This window comes from Acanthisitta chloris, unplaced genomic scaffold (genome assembly GCF_000695815.1).
Source record: "Acanthisitta chloris isolate BGI_N310 unplaced genomic scaffold, ASM69581v1 scaffold4093, whole genome shotgun sequence".
Taxonomy (NCBI): Eukaryota; Metazoa; Chordata; class Aves; order Passeriformes; family Acanthisittidae; genus Acanthisitta; species Acanthisitta chloris.
In genome coordinates this window covers 8,161-28,901 of record NW_008663071.1, presented here as the reverse complement: position 1 = coordinate 28,901, position 20,741 = coordinate 8,161, and the positions used below count along the sequence as shown (strand labels likewise).

At 38.1% G+C, this 20,741-nt stretch overlaps 1 protein-coding gene across 2 annotated transcripts in view; it reads left to right on the top strand.

Annotated features, from left to right (window-relative positions):
- The first annotated feature begins 591 nt into the window (after positions 1-591).
- LOC103798560 (chromosome unknown open reading frame, human C18orf25) overlaps positions 592-20,741 on the top strand; it is a 25,567-nt gene continuing 5,417 nt past the window's right edge. The window contains exons 1-2 of one of the 2 annotated variants that reach the window (XM_009070833.1): positions 592-1,315; positions 17,541-17,723. In XM_009070833.1, the coding sequence (XP_009069081.1) occupies positions 592-1,315; positions 17,541-17,723 (907 nt within the window). The remainder of the gene's footprint in view (positions 1,316-17,540; positions 17,724-20,741) is intronic. The other variant, XM_009070834.1, reaches the window with a different exon arrangement.

The window sequence follows — 20,741 nt, the reverse complement described above, 5'->3', positions numbered from 1 at the left end:
GATACTCTGCCACGAAGGTAGGCTGAGAGAGTTGGGATTGTTCCAGCTGGAGAATAGAAGGCTCTGGGGAGACCTTAGAGACCCTTCCAGTGCCTAAAGTGGCTCCAAGAGAGCTGGAGAAGGACTTTGGACAAGGGCCTGGAGTGACAGGACAAGGAAGAATGGCTTCACACTGACAGAGGTCAGGGTTAGATGAGATACTAGGAATAAATTCCTGGCTGTGAGGGTGGTGAGGCACTGGCACAGGTTGCCTGGAGAAGCTGTGGCTGCCTCATTCTTGAAAGTGCTAAAGGCCGGTTTGGATGTGGTTTGAAGCAACCTGGTCCATAACAGGGGGGTGGAGTGAGATGGTCTTGAAGGTCCCTTGCAACCCAGACAGTTCTGGGATTCTGTGAACCACACCATCTGTAACTGAAAGCAATTATTTGTTTAGGCAATACTGTGAAGAGCAGGGCCGAGTGAGTTATTTGTATAAATTATTTTTTCTGTCTTGTGCAGGCTGCTCTGTTGCTAAAGTCCACATCTAGTTCACCCGGTCTTCCAGACCACGTGCTCTATGCTTTGAGACCAGGAGGACCTTGTTGTTCTGCAATGAAGATGGAGGCAGTAGGTAAAGCAGAAGAACTTGTTGATTCAGAAGTTCCACCGAAGACTTCTGAAAAGCAAGAAACTATTCCCGATGAGGATGGACCTATAGGACTTGTGACACAAACTGAAGAAGACAACATGCCCACTGCAGCAGACTCTGTGGTGCTCTCTTCCATGCCTTGCTTACTGATGGAACTGAGGCGAGACTCCTCAGAGTCTCAGCTAGCATCTACGGAGAGTGATAAGCCAACTGGTGGTCAAGCTTATGAGAGTGACTCTTCTAATCACTGCATGCTTTCTCCTTCTTCCAGTGGGCATTTGGCTGACTCAGATACATTGTCTTCTGCAGAAGAAAATGAGCCCTGTCAGGCTGAAGCTGTTGTGGAGGGAGACCCTTCTGCAGTGCCTGGGGCTGCAGCTGGGAGGAAATCCAGGAGATCCAGGTCTGAAAGTGAAACTTCAGCAATGGCTGCCAAGAAAAACCGACAGTCTAGCGATAAGCAGAATGGTCGAGCTACCAAGGTAAAGGGTCATCGAAGCCAAAAGCACAAAGAGAGAATCCGGCTCCTGAGACAGAAGCGGGAGGCAGCTGCGCGCAAGAAGTACAACCTGCTGCAGGACAGCAGTACCAGCGATAGTGACCTGACGTGTGACTCGAGCACGAGCTCATCAGATGATGATGAAGAGGTTTCAGGGAGCAGCAAGACAATCACTGCGGAGATACCAGGTAGAGGATGTTTTTTAAACTGAACTGTAATGCGTCTGACATCGTTACTCAGCTGTCATGCTAAATTAGATGAGTGACGCTTGAGAAAACCCCAGGAGAACTGCAGCTCTGTGTAAATTTGAAGACTGCAGTATATTAACAAGACATGGGTAAACTTTAAAATATGTTATGAGGTTTCAGTGCGTTTTCACAAACCAGCAAAGCATAGAAATGGTAAATGGGAGAAAGGACTACCTTTGAATTCTGGAATTTTCAGGGTTTTTTTCTTTGTAAGCCTATATGAACTCCTGCCAGTGCCGTCAAATCCTAGTAGGTGGTGATAATCATCTTCTTAAGATAAGTGGCCAGCTTTGCGTTAGTATATAAAGACCTCAGCTTGGCAGCTGTGTTAGAACTAACATGGCGCAACTCTTGCCCGTGTTACAGTAAGGCCCTGTCCATTACTGCACTTATGCTGTGCTTTCAGCTTGATGTGTCAGTGCATGACAAACCTGCTTAGCCGTATTGTAAGTCCTTGTAGATTGCAGCTGGTCACTTATTCTCGGATATAAATACGAATTTGTTTACACAGGTGCCCAAACTATATTCACACCTAAATTTTCAACATCTTAGACAAAGCTGTTAGCATTTTCCTATGTTATAAGGTTCAGTACATTTAAATTTCTGACACGTGTGTGTTAAGATTGGAGGCAGTAAGTTACAGGGGCCTTCCTGTCACGTTATTAGTGAAAGAAAGTTGAGTTCTTCAAGATATTTTTTTTCTGCTAAGTCTTTGTTATTTTCTTACCCCAAGTGCCGTGGGCAGGATTTTGTGTGAATTATTCTTTCAGCATATTGAGCCTTCAAAAATAAAACCACATAAAAATAAACTTTGCGTGTGGAAATGCAAGTTCAGTTGAAACTATATGGATTCTCCTGAGAATGTTTTCATTGGCCTGAGGAGTCATAGTCTTGGGCTCCTTAATTTGGGGAATGCCATGATTTTTGGATTATTGCAGATGAGGAGCAATTTTTTAACCTTTTAATGACTGAGCCTGTCAGTAGGCATTTAGGATATTACCATTCTTAAACACCAGGTAAACATGGCATAAGTGTCCTGAAACAGGTTCTGCTAGAATTGCTGCTTTTGGAAGTTTTTCCCTTAAACAATTTTACATTTGATGCTGCAAATTAACTCTGAATGAAATTGGCTCAAGAGCAAGTCTAGGAATCAAAATTTATTTCTGTGTAAACAGTTCTGGTTTGGAAGGAGGAAGGAGTTCTTAAAAATTCAGATATATTATGAAAATATTGACATTTCACCACCATTGTGCTTTCTCCAACTTACAAAAAACTGAATTGAAATGGAGTGACTCAGGTTTTAGGCTTTCAAAAACTGTCAAAAAGTTTGAGTGTTGATGTTGAAAAGGTGTTGCAATTCACTTGGTTAAAAAAAAGAAAAATATGCACAATTCCAAAGAGACTGGCATGGTACATGTTAGGTGCTTGACCAGGTTCATGCATCCTAATAATTGTGCATAGACCTTGGATAAAGCATCTTGAAAGGGTTGAGTTTGGTTCAAGTAACTCAGAATTACATTTATCTGATAAAAAAAATCTGTTAATGATTTGCAGTAAAATATTAGTTTGGAAATGTTGGTAGCATAATGACAGAGGACTCCAGCATTGCTAGTTAGAATGAAGATGAAGCATATCTTAAATTGTTGTGTTGTCAGACTTCCTAAATTAAATAACTTTGGATTTGGTTATTTGGTTAGTACTTAATAGGTCCCATAAAGAGAGAGCATTGGGGCACTTAGGTGCTGCTTTGCAGGTGACATTTTCTTAAAAATAAGATACTACTCTTGGGTTCTGACTCCTTTGTGATTGCAAATTTCTTTGCCTTTAAACTTGGTGTAACTAATATAGAGTGGCAAATTTATAGAAAGAAGAGGGACCAGTTAAATAAATACTAGCATTTTTAATATATAAAAATGCGCTTTGAGGCTTGACTTTTTTTTTTTGACCCTGTAGTGAAGTTTGAACAAGACTTGTTATAACAACTACAAGGGAACAATTTGAAACGTTGTTTTGCTGCTACTGTAAATTGTATATACACTAAGAATGATGCCTTTAAAAAATAGTATTGCAGGGTAATATGTATTTCAATACCTAGTTTCTTCAGTTTACAAAAAATTTTGCCACTTTGACTATGCTAGTTCATACTTAACTTTAAAAACCTAGGTACATTGTCTCACAGATGACCATCAATTAAAAATTTAACATCATATATTTGTAAGCCTGTTGAAATTAGAAAGACTTATCCTTGATTTCAGGATAAGATCTCTGACTAAGGACAAATCAACAAGATATATTGGATGTTAAATACTAGGAGTAAATGGATAGGAGAAGCTTTTCTTTCAGGGAGGAAATTTGTGTAATTAATGTTAGTTAAAATGTAGATGGAGGGATGTAAATTGGTTGCTATAAAGTAGTTATTTTTGAGCAGGGGACCTGAATGCTGAATTTCCAGCCTGTTGGATAGGTAAAGATGAAAATTTGAAAGACTTACAAACTAGGGGATTTAATAGAACATTTTTGGCCCCCTACAGTAGCTTTGTTACTGCTCAGAAATAAGAGAATAATCATAAGCTTTCTTTAGCTGTTACTGAAGGACTTAGGTATACCTCATTTAAATAGCTCCTAAAAGAATGTGTTAATACTGTAATTTCATGTACACAGTGAAATCCCAATAAAGATTTAGTGCCTTATGTTTTTATTAGTAAATATTTGCTTAGGTTGTGCAATGATTTCTCCTACTCCTGGGGTATTTTCTATTATTCTGAAGTTAGAGGATGCTACAAGTTTCACATTTACATATTAAATGGTCAGGTTCTATTGCTGCTTTGTGTAGTTTAATGTGATGCTTGTCTTGTTCTGGAATTACCTTAGGTAACATTTGTGTGTTTGGGTGGCATGTACATACTGTTTATGATTCCTCAAGCAGGTACAGAGCTTTGTTTTCTTGGGGCTTTATTGCTTCTTAGATGATTCCTAAGTAAACTCCAAACTTAAACATACAGATATCACTGCCTTTTGTTATTGATATGCAGAGTAAGGTAATGAGGATGGTCTTCTCTTCTTGCTGATGAAGTGCTTGATAATCCCGAAGCTTGTCATTTTCACAGTCTTTTTGATGGGTAGCAGGAAGGAGAACAATTTCCTCCCAAGTATGCCCAGTTTTCTGCCTTGCCTAGGACTAACAGTAAAAATGCCGATGAAGGACATGGTTCCTAGCTGGTGTGAGGCTGGTCACTGTCACTGCTGTGTGGATTGCCCCTGTGATGGAGCCATGTCCCTCACACCTGGCAGGGATTGTGCTCACCTCATGTGTTAGCATAACACTCGCATATGTTTGCATGTTTGTGTTTGTTATGTGTTCTCTTCATCAGTGTTCAGTGTTTTCCAAAATTAGACCAAGAACTTTGGGCTCGGCTGCTTTAGATGCTGCAGTCACTTAATCAGCCTTTATCTCTGTTATTTCATGTACAATTTTGTCTGTGTTTAACAGGCTGTTATAAAAGAGTTCAAATATGTAAGTAAAATGCATGTAATTATTCAGGTATATCAGTTAACAGCATTTTGGATCACAGCCTAACAGAACTAAACATGTTATTGTATAATGTTTTTGAAACTTTCAGGTGAATTCAAAAAAGAAACTGTAAGGGAGTTGGAGTAATTTTGTTTATTAAAAAAGAGACCTTTGTTACAGAACTGAGCTATCTAGAATAAAAATAAATTTAAAGCCAAAATTTCCGATATAACCTCAGTGACTCTAAAATGTGGGGGTTTTTGACAGTAATACTCTTGGTTAATATTTGGTAATTCCTTTCCTGTTGTCAATTCCAAGGGACAGAATTAGACAAGTTGTTTTCCTGAGTTAACATGCCTTAATAAAAAATATTATGTTCATACTTAATGATGTCTTATCAAATGGCCTCAATGTCTTTAAAGCTGGCTTCAGTCGTGCTGGGGGATCTGGAGGAGCGACCAGGGAAATTCCAAGATTGCTTGACAGGGGCACCGTGTGGGATAGGAACTGCATAGGCAATGTCCTGGAAGAGGCCATGAACTGCTTTGCCGAGATGCAGAGGCAGACAGAGGAGAAATTTCGCATGTGGATAGAAAAGCTAACCCATCTTGACACGGATGAAGAAAGCAAGCAACAACTGGAGCCCAGGGAGCCTAAAATTCAACTAGTTGGCCAAAGAATCCCCACTACCACACAGTCAGGGGCTTTCATACAGATGCCTGATAGCCAAGTACTTCCACAGCAGTCGTTTAATTCCTATGTGGGCTATCAAAATGTCAATGCTACGCTAGAGTTTCCAGTAACTTTTAATAACAATTTTCCACCTATCTTTCCAGAGAACGGGAATATGGCAGAGCCTGATATGAATCAATCATAAACTTAAAAAAATAAAATCTGATCTTTGCAATCTTGATGTTATTTTGGATTATGCTAAAAACAAGGTTTGTTTTTCTCTTGGTATATGTTTTTGTTTCCTCTTTTGGGTTTTATTACCTTGGTAGTGTTTGGGTTTTTTTAATTTAGAGAGAATATATGTAGTTTAAAACCACCAACGGTATACCCAAGTGCATGTGCCAGCACACACATATAAACACCTTTAAAGGTGTGAGGGAACCACCCTAAGCTTTAATCACCAAACTTGGGAAAATATAACTTAGAATCCTTGTTTAGAGACCTCAAAGGCAGTAGCACTATGGTTGCTACAGTAGGAGCATTCAGGGGATTCATGCAGATACTCTTTTTGCATGTTAAAACATTTATATGAGGAAATAAGTTTTATATTTAAAGAGGTGAAGTACCCTAGAGACTCAGACTAGATACAGACTCATAAAATTTCCTTAACTCTGTTTGCTCCCATGTTGTGCTGCTTGAGCATGTCAACAAGATTTTTCTTCATTTTTAGGTGGAATTAATAAGTAAGCTCACCCTAAAAATTTAGCAATATATAACAACAGTGCGCAAAGGATTATATTTTTTGTCTCCCATTTAGTAGTTCATTTTCTGTCCAGAGTTTTTCTTAATGTCACTGCTGTGTTGCACATGGCATATTTATGGAAGCAAACTGTCTTACAATGTGTGCACAAATAGGTGCATGTATACATATCTATGTGTTTGGTTTGGGTGGAATTCATCTCTGCTAATTTCAGGTGTCTAGTTTGCTGTTCCCTTCTGAGTTATTGGGAAGAGAGAAGCCCCTACCAAGGATACCTTCCAGCAGTGTCTTTCTCTTCCATTAGTTGTTAAAACCTCTCTTATCTACTGTTTAGAAGAGATTAACTTTTGGCTGAAGTGAGGTGAAATAACTCCCACCCAACCGTGTGTGCATGGGTGACCTGTGCACACAAACCACCACTGCTTCCTCCTGTATATATATCCAATCTGCATCCTTCATGCTGGAATAAAATTAGTGCCAGCTGCCCTCAGAGAAGCAGCTGTTGGGGATGGATTGTGCCTTGGCACAGGGCACAGGAATTTAAAGGAAGGCTTGTCAGTCAGTTAAGTAAACACTGTGGTGGTCTGAAGGTAGGGGTTGCTGGTCTGGGTCAGGCAGAACCATGTTTGAAATCATTATTTACTTGTGATGGGGAATGTAAAAGCATTAGTTTCATTTAAGTAATACCAGAATTTGCTGTTGTGTGGATTTTTTATACTAATAAGCAGGCTTGAAACTATGATGGTGCTTAAAGTAGGTAATTTAAACAGTATATTAGAAATCTCTATTTAATTCTTACAATTATTGCTACACACAGGGATTTTTTTTTAATCACCTCTGCGTTAATGCCTTTCTTCATGTGAAGTAACTTCTCTGCAGCTACCAAAAATGTTTGTTTATCATCAGGGAGAACTTCCTAAAAGTTAAAATCCTTAAAATGGAAATTGAAAGCCTGCATAATTATAATTTAAGTAAAGAGAACACCGTAGGTCTCCTTTAGCTTTGTTACTTTGATTTTTAAACCACAGTCACGTTTTTCATTATTATTTTAGTGCAATTTCTTTTTTTCCTTTTGGAAGTATCTACAGTATATTCTGTAGGTCTGGCTTTTTTTCCCTCCCCTGAAGTCAGCAGGAGTTTTTCCATCAATTTATGTCATTTTGGATCAAACCTGTAACAGGAACTCAAAAAATGCTGCTTCTTATCAGTGTAATACTAACTCTGCTGTTTTAACATTATTCTTGTCCTGGACTTTTTTAATTTGCATTATGTGATGCCCTCATTAAAAAAAAAAAACGGGTTAGAGACCTGCAATATTTTCAGAATAACTGCTTGAAAGACCATGCAGGAGATAATTTTTAAGTACTGTGATAAATTCTTTCCAATCACCTTCAGGCATAATTTTGATCCAAAGATTTTGATATGAACATGTTAGGAAACTCCCTTGTCTGAAATTGTGTGCATTGCTGTTAGAAGTTAAATGAGTTGTTCTATGTTTGATTGCAATTTAATAAAATTGTCCTCGTCTGTTTAAAATACAAGACCTTTCAGGGAAGGGTATTTGCTGATATAAAAAAAAAGCCCATCAAACTGGATCCTTCTGGTGTTCATAGATTTTATATATATACACACACATATATATACATGAAATACCTTGATGATGATGATAAGAGCAGCATATGGTGAAGCATGACAACTTTACAAGTCTTCTACTGCATGCAGAAGCAGCTTTTTGCAGTGACTGGTTTCTTTTAATGTGTATATTTGTAAGTACGCCCTTAACTTTTTTTGGAAATAGTATATATGGAGCAATTAAGTATTTCAGAATAAATTTTGTATGTTGAAGTTACTTTTCTCTCAGACTGAAACACATTTACATACAGATCTCATAAATGGATAATCACTTTGTTAGGGATGTAGCCAGTGAAAATTCTGCTAATCTTCAATATTTTGGTCAGGTAACCTTTTAAAAAAAAACAAACCCTGAGATAAATATTGAAATAATTCAGTCTACTAATAGATAAAGTGTATTTAGTTACTACAGACAAAAATTAAAACCTTTTATTCTTACGCATTACTGTGAAGTTTTATTTTCAATGCAAGCAGCTGTGAATGTGAAAGAAAAAGCAGAGTTTGACATCAGTTGAACATACAGTCTTTAAAGCTGTACTCTTTCTAGGATGAAATTATCCTAAGGCACCCAGAAGACTGAGGGAATAGTTCACATGAGGTATAATTTTAACTTCAGTTCCCCACAAAAGCTACCTAGTGTTAAAAAAACCTGTGCAAGGTCACTGGTTGTAAATTGTTTTGTAAATGGTAAATATTATTTTCTTATGTCACTCTTTCTACTTGCCTCAAAACTGGAGCCACATCTTCAGCTTTGCCATAAACCATCTCCTTTGAAATGGAAAGTGTGTGTTCATTTATATAGCTTGGTATCTGCTCCATGAGCAGGTTTTCGATGTGAGGAAGTATGTTTGGCCTGAAGCTGAGGGGGGACCCCACCTGTCTGTTGTTCAGGGGTAGTATATCCTACCTGCTGAAGCATTTGGCAGCCTATGCCATCTAAACGGGAGCACTTCTTTTCTTGCTTGCATTGTGAGTCTGAGAGATGAAGAGCCCTGAAGAAACCAACTCTCAGATAGCAATACCAGTGATGAATCTCTGTTTTAAAAGTGTGTGACAGCCTTCAGCATCTCTTTGAGAAAATAGATTCCCAATACATAGTTTCTGATTTTTATTGTTTTTTCTCCTGGGAATATTTTTACTATATTACATGGCTGCAGTTAAGTTTGTCATGATTTCCATTATTAGTTCTTATTTCCAAAGGGCTTTGACTGGAAACTTTCAGGGAGTTAAAATTTCTTCAGCTGAAATTTTAACATAGGTTTTAATCTTACATATTCTGTATTTCATGAAAGCAATCTCACTTATTTAAGACTATTTTAGGATTATCAGAAGGAAACTCACCTACTTTCCAACCCAGGGTTACGTTTTCAATGTTTGTTCACATCTTATGAAATTACTTCAAAACCACCAAATCTAACAAATAGTGGAGAAATCAGTAGGAGTTTTGTACAGACATGGAGAAAATCACAGATGATCATTTCAATTTCTCTAGTTGCCTGAGGTTTTGTACTTCAGAATGCTGTAAAGAAACTTTCTAGATACTTTAAAGCATTTTACTTATGGTTTGAAAAAGATACATGGAGTTGGGGTAGGCCAGTGTAATTCTAGGGATGATGGTGCCAGTTTAAACTTAACTGGCCTGTTCATAGAATCATGGAATGTTTTAGGTTGGAAGAAACCTTAAGAGCTCATGCCATTCCAACCCTCAACCATGGGCAGGGACACCTTCCACTAGATCAGGTTGCTCAGAGCCCCAGTCAACCTGGCCTTGAACACTTCCAGGGATGGGGCAGCCACAGCTTCTCTGTTTCGCGTTCCTATATTGTCATTTTAAATAGTGAACTACGTGTTTGCAGTGTGGCAACCGTTTCAGGTTAGGAGCAGTGGAACACCTGTATGTCTGCAGAGTTGGGATTTAGCAGCAGGTGAAATAGAGCTACTTGGTTCACATTTTTTGTGCAATGACAAAATAAGTATGTCTTTATGTAAAGGTTCCGTTGAAATTTCACTAAACGTCAAACTGACAGTTCAGTAAATGAAAAAGTAAAGGATTTCCCCCTAGAACTGATCCCTTTTTAAGGGTCCTTGGAAGTCCTGGGGCTTCTGTGTGCAGTGTTTTTGCAGGCTTGGATGCAGGTTCTTACCCAGGTATTTGTGCTGCTTCACTCCCTCCCGTGGGGTGTGCTAAGGAAGGTCTTTAGGAAATTTCACCCTTCACTGATTTTTCTGAGGATTTGTGGTTTTGCTTCAGATAAAACATCTGAATGGTTAGGTTTTATTTAGAAAAAAAAAGTAACATAAACCAAATTCAGGTTAAGGTAATGTAACCTTTTCTGTTGCAGAAATAACTGAGCAGGGAAGAAATAGAGGAAAAAAAGTGAAATCCTTGGTATTTAACAGTATTAGTACAAAATAATTCAGGCAGAAACATCTCTATTTTTGAAGGTCAGTGTCTTTTAGTGTATGTGCAGGATTGCTAGGCTTTTTTATCTGAGCTGCTAGGGTTAAGACTGGAAAACCAATCTTAACTTCAATGAAATGGAGTTGTATTTGGCAGTTATATTACAAATTGAAATATATTTGTTATCACTGATTTATCTTGTTAATATATTTTGTCTCTTTCTGTATCCACATACTGTAAATATCTTTTTTTAAAATAATATTTCAAGGGCATTAAGAAATTAAATCCTAGCCTCATTGATATGAGTAGAAATTTTCTACTGGTTTAAATGGAGCTAGCATTTCACCTCATTAAAAATTGAACTTACTCTGCAGTTTCTGGCCAGAGAACCCTTCAGCTGACTTTAAGGGGTGTCTTTGCCTGATGAGAGTGTGTAATTCAGGCCAGTTGAGTAGATGTTTTAAAAATAATTGGTGTCTCCACTGTGACCGCTGCAGTTACATGTGGAATTGTTAGAACAAATGCACTGTGTGAGTTGTACTGTAGAAGCTAAAATAATCAGGCTGATTGATAGAGATGGACAGTACCTTGCAAAACATGAAGCTAGAAATTGGTCTTTCTCACAAATTTTATTAGTCTCATGATGTTAGATCAGCAAAATGAAAGCACATGGAAAATAGGCTTATTAAGTTAGAAGGGATTTCAAGCACAGACTGATGGATCAGGGGATTAGTCTGGACCATCAGAAGGCTGTATCAGTCCTTCCATGGGAAGATGCAGTTTGTACTTGTAAAAATGTGATGTCTTCTAGAGGGGAGTGTGTGGGTTGTGTGTTTGCTGCCTTTTCCTAATGTAAGTTGTATTTACACAGGAAATCATTTATTTCTTTTAATTGTCATGGCTGTGTGTGTGATGGTTTCCAACACCCTCCTGAGACACTTTCACAAGTAAAACTGGGGAACAGATCTGGCTAGTGTATCTGCTGCCATAATTAAGGAATTGTTAGGCAGTGTCACAGGAAATAAATCCTATCCTGAGATCTAAAGTGGTTGCCACTTCCCAATATTTTCAATCCACAGCCATATTCCATGTGCCTCTGCTTAATGCACAATTAAAAATGCTTCATTATGTCTTTATATATAATGTGGTAAGACAAATCCAAGATATTTTCCATCTAGTCATCAAAAAGCCTGAAAGAATTAATGTTGTTCAGCAACACTTGAATTTTTGAGATCTCTTTTCATGTGATATATTAAAAACTATCCAGTCTGAGGACAGATAATAATTTGATAATTTTGTTTTGGTTTTATTTTATTATTATGCTTTAAAAAAACCCCAAACACAAAAGCTTTACTGTGTGAAATGAAGGAAAACGTGACGAAAGTGGATTCACTGATAAGTTCACTTTACAATTTTAGAGAGAACGTTGTTCCACTACTATTGTTTTTTATTGTATTTACAATGTATTATTTGCTTGACCCTGTAAATTTTAAAATGTAGCTACTGTAACCTGGAATAAAGAAATAAATATAAATCTCAATGAAGCATTTCATGTGGCTGAACACTATAAAAGAGCACAGATCTCATGCTCCCCATCCTCCTTTGGGAATTGTTTCAGGGTTCAGCTAGTCTGTATCATTTGAAACACACATACTTTTGAAATGGCAGCTCTGGGTCATGTTTTAATTCATACCAGGTTTGTACTGCTTATGTGAAAAAAGACTGTCCCTTCAGCCTATAGACTTGTATATCACTACTTTCTGTTTGGGTCAGTTACTGATGTGTCTATACTGTAAAACTATTTTGGTAAATGACTAGCATAAATATTTTAGGTTTTGGCACACAAAATATGATTGTTTCAATTACTGTAATGATTTGATCTTAAAATTTATATAGGTTTTAAAGTCCTTTGTATGTTTTGTGTAATTTTGAAGTAAATGGAGTTATCTCTGAAATTTAAGTGCCAGGTGTAAACGAGGGCATTCTTATTATCTTAAAATGTCTCAGAATTCTCTTTTGTTGTATAGAAGTAAATGCAATTTAGAGTGCTGGGATCAAGAGCATCAGTGCCCACATTCACAATAAAGATGTCCAGGTGAGGCTGGCAGAAGCAGTTTCTTCTCAGACTTGCAGTTACCTCTTGTGCAGCCTTTTTAGCATTACCATGTTTCACAAAAGCATTCCTAAACGCTATTTTTAAACTGCCCAAAAACTCAGTAGTTAAAAATAGCTAGCTAATTTGAGGGGAAGTGTTGTTTTCAGCAAAGCTGAGCTCCCCTGCTTGTTAGCCTTGAGCATGCTGCAGATCTCTGCCTGCCTCAGTTTCCCCCATAGGCCAAAGGAGGTTAATAACCAGCTCGGAGCTCTTGGAGATCCACTGATGGAAGGCCTTTTTGTAAGAACAAAGTGCTGTAATCATTATTGCTGTTATTATGGTACCTGTTCTGTGTGTCTTAAAGCTTAGGGTGATATTCACACCTAAATATGGCTCTGGGTCTCTTCATTGCAGAGACACTGGTGACTCCAGAGGGCAATTCAAACCACCAAAATTAGGCTTTTAATTTTGAAATTATTTTAATTGGGGTAGTCCTCTGGAGATTTCAGTCTCTTTCCACTACTTGTAGAGAAAACATAGCAGAGTTTAAATCCTGTTCCTAAGGCAGAAATTCATCTTGCTAAACTTGAGGACTGTAAAAGTCACGTGCCTTGGCTAGGTAGTATCTAAGGTCTTTCTGTTTACTGGGGAAGGGGAGGAGTTGGTGATGCTCCAGGCCGCAGTTTATGGGCTGACTTTACCTGACTCTGAACTTCTCTCTCTGGCTACTGTGTGAGGGACTTGAGGTGGAGACCAGCATTACGTGTGTAAATGTAAGAAAGCTCAAGAGATACAATGACCTACAATCCTAAAATGGTTTGGGTTGGAAGGGACCTTGAAGATCATTTAGTTTCAATCCCCCTGCCGTGGGCAGGGACACCTTCCACTAGACCAGGTTGCTCCAAGGCCCATCCAACCTGGCCTTGAACACTGCCAGGGATGGGACAGCCACAGCTCCTCTGGGCAATCTGTGCCAGTGCCTCAGCACCCTCACAGTCAGGAATTTATTCCAAATATCCCATCTAATCCTGCCCTCCATCAGCGTGGAGCCATTCCCCCTTGTCCTGTCACTCCAGGCCCTTGTCCAAAGCCCCTCTCCAGCTCTCTTGGACCCCCTTTAGGCACTGGAAGGGGTTTTGACGTCTCCCTGAAGCCTTCTCTTCTCCAGGCTGAACAACCCTGGGTCTCTCAGTCTGACTCCATAGATCTAGAAGGACTAAATTCCCCATGCAGGTTCTGCCACCTGGTTGTGTTTCCTTTGCAGTGATACATAACTCTTGCAGTGCAAAGGGACAGTGCTTCTTACAGAATAGCTGCTTTTACCCTGCCTGAAATTTTATGGTTGATTCCCCCTTTTCGCTTGTACTGCTGTTACAGTGAGGTAAGGGATAATAGGAATGTGGATCTTACAACACAGTTTAGACCTCCGTGTGTTGAGATGTGGTTCTATGAAAAGGAGATCAGAAATCACTGAATTTTCTATGTCGCAAACTTAAAATGAAGTTGATATGTGTAGACATGGATTTTTGTGCATGTGACTCCTGATTCAGTTGTTCTGAGTGGAATTAGTTTTGATGAGCTGTGTAAATTAAGGGAGAATTGGACACTTGGAAATGCTGTCCCCATGATGACCTCTGCCTCTGAATTCTTGAAAAATAGAAAAAAAAAAAGCAGACTTTCCTTCCCTCCCCTTGTTAGCATTAAATGTCAACAGCTGTATTTTGCTGCTGGTACTTATTAACATTCAGCCTTGCCTTTTTCAAGCATATATTGCTTTAGAAATTAACTAATGCTTGTCACCGGGGAAATGTACATCTTCCAGATACCTTGGCTTCTGAAAAGATGCAATTTTTCTTAAGCAGATTGCTAAAATTACTGACCAGTACAATTAGGGAACCTCCTGATTGTTCTATGTTGAATTTTGGTTTGTCTTGATGTCTGTTTTTTGAGTCTGTTGAAATCCTGTGTCAGTCAGTAATTACAAGGGGTGTCTCTTTTATAAAGAAAAGATGGTAAATTACAGCTATGGTTGCAGTTAAATCCTTTTACCTTTTCAACCTGAAAATATTTTTAAACTTTATTTCCTAGTTGAAGCCAAATGTCCTTATTTCTTGGCACCAAACATTCATTTTGCATCACATCATTGGATGATCACATAGTTGGCTAGGGAAATATTATTTATTTCCAAAATTTTAACTGCTCCTGCTCCATTCATGTAGCGCCGAAAAGACAATGGGCTTTTGGGAACAGAGGATTTTTAGAGGATTTTTATTTTAATATGCCTTCAATGCAGCTTTCATCTAGTTGTAGTTGTCTGCAATTTATTGTTTGGGGTCTTTTTTTAAACGTGTGTAAGCGTTATGGCTTATTTCTTCTTTTATAAGTGCTTGGAATCTGAGGATTTGTTGCAGTGTCCTGGCCATTATCTTGGCTTTGTTATTTACTGACAATAGGTACGGATAAACCTGGTGTTAGGGGCCTTGCATTTCTAAATCTGATCCTGAAAGGCAAGGCTGAGAAAAGCAAGATCTCTGCTCTGATTGTTTGTAAATAGGCAGTTTGTTTGGGGGCTTTTTCCAGATTGTTAATTTAGTGGCTATTACACTGACAAATATAATTACAGTACATAAATTATATTGAAAATATTTTTGTCTGTTTGATGTATACTAAATTTAAGCTAAGTTATAAGGTGTGCTGTTTGGAAGTGTGGAAGATACAAGAGTGGAGCTACAGATAACAAGTTTATGCTTGTATTTCCTACTGATGAAGACTTTCACACAAGTTATTTCTATGGGTAGGTGATGAGATATCACTCTGCATGTATATACATTTATTATATATTTTTGCATGATTATACATGTAGGAGTGGTACAATTTTGACTTGAGACTATTGGTGCCTTTTGTCGAAATACAGTTTTACTCATGTAGACATGTCTATCTAAAAATCAAATTTCATTTCTGCTTTTGGAGATCTCAGTAAGAAGTGAGAGAAACAAAGGCCTGAAGGAACAGTCCAGAGCTCTAGAAATTTTAGATAACCCATTGAAAAAATGGTCAAATAGTCAATATTGTACTTGACCCTCGTATCTTCTGCACTTGACTGTTTATGTTTATAGCTCCCATTGTATATGTTCACACTGAACTCTGATGATAAGACTGAAAGAAAACATGCTTCTTGTGATGCAGTCCAGTCATAACTTCTGCATGTAATTTAATCATCAGCTGTCACAAATAATTAACTGAACATCAGCCAGCTTCATTTTGAACTTGGTATTCCATTATTTTGTAATTGCCTTTTAAAAAGACAAAGATTGCCTTTCAGTTAATTATCAGGACTTCTGTTCCAGTCATAATCATCAGCGTTTCAGGTTGCAAACAGTTTGGTCTTTAATGCATTGGCATTTAACTACTCATTTATTTTTGTTGGGTCTGTTTTAAGTTTGTAATATAACATTGTTTCATGAAATTGTTGGTTTGGGAGCAGGTCTGATTGGAAATATTTTGTGAATTTCTTAATACCTTGTTGCAAAACTGATCTTTAATACGAGTTAAGCAATATGTCACTCTTTAATGAAATGTGTTGCTCATGACAAAACAGCTGTTTCTGAAAATAATGAGTTGCATTATATTTCAGGCACCAAGTTACCAAAAAACCACCCTCAAAACCAAAACAAAAATCCCCACTCTAAAAACCTCAAAGAAATATCTTATCAGAGAAGCAAATTTGAAACTTGTAGTTCATGCTCTTTCTGTCTTCAGCAGTCAGCACTCATAAAAGAAACCAGTTCTTCCTGAAAAGACTTTTCATTTTATTCTTTATGACTTTTGAGTATTTCTTTCATCGCTTTCTCACTCCAAAAGCCTTGTCTTCCTAAACATGTTCTTAATTTGATTATTTTATATTATCCCATACAAGTTATACCCTCCATACATCCCTAACAAAAAAGTCCTGCAGACACACAAACTGCCAGAATCTCCTTGTGGTTAAAGAATTGTAGTAGCAAAGCTGCTGAACTTTGGCCCAACCTGTGTTTGTGTTTCATCCTTGATTTTGTGGATGAAGCCTTGGCCCAAAGAAAGTTTTGATCCTCTCATTTTGGGAGGGGAAACTCCAAGCACTTTCATCCCCTCTGAGTCACTAAGCTGTAGCTGGGGCAAGACATTTGAGTTAAAACACACGTGTCCTTTCAGAATTACAGTATTTATCCATTCTCTGTGCTGCCATATTAATCTTTGTCTTGAATTGCCTGGGTTTTTTTTTCCTGAGCCTCTTCTGTTTCTAGCATGCTTTCCAATTTTAAGCAATTTTGTTCACCACAAAGAATTTAGTTGATCCTGACAAAATGGATCGAAAAAACTTTTTGTTACTCCTCAAGAGCAGATTTCAGAATCAAGTAAGCAGTTTTATTGCCCTTTCCCTCCTTCATTATGGTGGCAAAAAATGCATATGGTAATCATATTGAATGAAAAGCATATTTATCACTGCGCATTATTGTTTTGTTTCTTGTGATTCTTGCTTTTTAAAAAAAACCCACCAAAAAACATTGCTGTTTTGAAAAATTTACTTGCCCTTGACAGGTAAATGCTACAACAGGAAAGTTTCCTCATGTTAAATTTATTGCCACTGGATCAGCTATATTAAAAAGTTAGTTTTATTCAATCAGCCCTAAAGTAATGTAAACTGTCACTTCTGTAAAATTCTCTAGATAAATATCTCATCTGCCAAATTTAATGTCCTGTAACTTAGTAATTTTTATTTAAAGCTGGAGGTTTTATCCTCTGAAGATTGTAAATGTAATGCCATCAGATATGGAGATGTCCTTGTGTTAATGTAGAAGGCAATACAGAAATAACTGATACTTTGATAAACGTGGTTTTCTTACATTTGTGTTTTCTGTATATGATGTATGTTAAAATGTCTCTGTAATATCAGACTATGTTCATTAACTGAAGTTTAATCATAAAATTTACGACTATAAACTATGAGCTTCATGTAGGATGTTGCATTAATCCTTAAACAGATTATTTGCACTTTTAGAGGTGTCTTTCACACTGTGCTTGAGTTCTAATTCACACTGCTTTTCTTTCCTGCAGATGGACCCCCCGTTTTGGCTCACTACGATCTGTCGGACACAAACTCAGACCCGGAAGTGGTAAATGTGGACAATCTCTTGGCAGCTGCAGTAGTTCAAGAGCACAATAATTCTTTAGGAAATCAAGACTCAGGATCTACCTGGCGAACCAGAGGGCTACTAGATGAAATGAGTGCTGATACAGGTTTGTTTAAATTCTCTTCCTCTGGCATTTTTTCCAGCATTGCTGTTGGTGTCTCTCACTTTCTTGCTCTCAGTACTTCTGTAGTTTATACAGCTGTAACAGCTGCCTATGTGGATTTTGTGAGAAAACAGAACAGGTGTTTGTTAAAAAGGTCTGACATTTATTCCAAAATACAATTGATAAAAATTGACAGAAGATTCCTGCAATGTATTTTTTGACACTAATTTTCTTAATAATTTTTCTTCCTTCTTTTCTCTCTAATTACTACTTGAAACTTAGGCCTGGGATTTTGGTGTTGATTCTTTTTTAAATGAAAGTGAACTAAGCTTGTCAGTGAATGATTGTGATGACCCATGGCACAAGCTAGTAAAAAAACGGTCACAGCCTCATTTTAACTATTAGAATTGTCTCTATATGTCTTTTCTTTTTTTGTCGCTTTATATCTTTAAAATACAGGCATTAATTATTCCCATATTCTGTTTGCATTTCTAACGTCCCTTAGAAAATTGGACAGACCAGCATCAGGTAAAGGTGAAGGGTGAAAAGGTAGGTGGACTTAGCGTCTAGAGACAGCAGAGAAATATCCTTCAGGAAGGGAAGAGCAGGAATACTGTGGAAGAATTCAGAGAAGTTCATGTAACTCATAAAAATTGTTCAGCTTCACTAAAGTGCTTGTAACTCTACTAACAAAAAGGTTAACATGAAATACTACTGTGTTTTGGATGCATAGAACTAACAGAATATTTCCTATTGAATTTAACCTGCAGCCTTATATGTCAACATATTGCATTATTTTCACTTGTTATTTTAATACCCATGTTAAGATTTCTAGCTGCATATGACACAGTCTTGCCTGCTGTGGTGAAGCACAACAGGTTTGTGTTGTATGCTGTTTTCTCTAGAAGCAGCCTGCCACAGGGCACCCACACTAGGAGTGTTGTGGTGGCTCTGAGCTACTTTTCACGGTCTGTAAGGCTTAACGAAATACAAGTACACGGCCTGTTTTAAAGAGGTGTTCCATTATTATGGAGTTAACAAGTCCATTATTTCAATATGAGAATCTCTGTATTATTTTCAGTGTGGTCTGTGGCTGGATGTTGTTCCAGCCTTTTTGAAGCCTGCCTCTGTTTTCCAAGCGCACTGGTATTTTTTGCAGGATAGCAGCTGACTGATTTTATTTGACCTCTGACAAGGCCTGTCCTTTATTAAGTGATTTATTAAAAAATTAGAACAGCTGAAATCACATGTATTATATACCAGTAATGGATTCTTCAAAGGAACATAAAGAAATAAAAAGTAATGTCTCTTACCAAGCCTTCTTTCACTTTCTGCTTACAAGCTGCAGTGCAGATAGAAATTTTTCTTCCTTCCTCCACCTATATCCAAGGGGACATGCAAGGAAGAGGTTGGCAAGTAAAAGAAAACTTCAAGAAGCTTCTTCATCCCTGGCCCTATGGGAGCATGTTCATACAAATTTGATCCTGGTGCTACAGCCATGTCAGTAGCTGAAAGGGTGAAACTCTTTTTCCTCCTGCATACACCTTGCCCCCGAGCCCTGTAGCGTCAGTACATGTCTGACTGCAGCTTTCTCAGTACTGGCCTTTTAATACCGTGTCTGGGAATGTACATTGGGAAAGCAGAATTTTCAAATCTTGCACGTTGTTGTTCACAAATTTAATCTTCAGCCAGTATCTAGTTTAGCAGACGTAACAGAATGTGTTCCCATGGGAAAATAACAACATAAGCTTTATCTAAGTGAAAAATCTTACTACACTATCACATCTTTGCGCATTGGCAAATATTTGGGGCTGTTTTGCAAGCCCTGATGTTGTAGGGCAAACAAAACATCACTTTGGGCATCATACTAATGTTCATGCAAAGAAATTAGCAGCATAGGCATGTTGTTAAGGCATGAAATTTGTATGGCCAGAGGCTGTAAATCTGTGTGCTATAGTCCTGATTTAGACTCAGATACTCTTGCAGTATTTACTTTGCTAATCATAGTTTCTCTACTGCTAATTTTTTTTTGTTGTCTGAACTTAACGCTATGGTAATATATGGAAGCTCTTTTGTGGCTCCAGTTTATACCTCTGGGGATTAAGAGGCTTTGCCCCTCTGTCAGACATTATGCTGTCTCAAAAAAGGTGCAGAAGGCTGGTAAGACATTAATGCAAGATACTATGACCGTCTTGATCCAGCCCCTTCCATGAGCAGGGACACCTTCCACTAGACCAGGTTCTCAAAGTCCCATCCAGCCTGGCCTCGAGCACTTCAGGGGTGGGGCAGCCACAGCTTCTCTGGGCAACCTGTGCCAGTGCCTCATGACTGTCACAGCTAAGAATTTCTTCCATATATTGAATCTAAACGTCCCCTCTGTTGGTTTGAAGCCACCAGCACATGAATCAAAGCCTCTTGAGCACTTCTGCTTCATGTTTCACAATCTACCCAGCTACTCCAATTAAAGAAATACCTGTGACCCATTTTTGGGTTTTCTGGCAGTTTGTGATACTTGCCAAGGTATGATCAGCTGAACTCTAATGTTAGGAAATGTCTGCCTGGGCTATGTTTTCATTTTTATGTTCAGCTGACAAATATTTTTTGTCTTGTGAGGTGGAAATTTGTCCTTTAGGTACCTGGCAGCACTTGGGTTTCTTCCCTCCCTAACCCTGATCAGATGTTGCACCAAGGCTCTTGAGTTTCCAATAACTGAACATACAGCATGGTATCTGCCACTCTAATGTTAGGAAATGTCTGCCTGGGCTATGTTTTCATTTTTATGTTCAGCTGACAAATATTTTTTGTCTTGTGAGGTGGAAATTTGTCCTTTAGGTACCTGGCAGCACTTGGGTTTCTTCCCTCCCTAACCCTGATCAGATGTTGCACCAAGGCTCTTGAGTTTCCAATAACTGAACATACAGCATGGTATCTGCCACTGCACGAAAGGTGGAGCTATTTACAAGACAAGAGCATGGAATGACAGGAAAAGAGGGAATGGCTTCAAACTGAAAGACAGTAGGT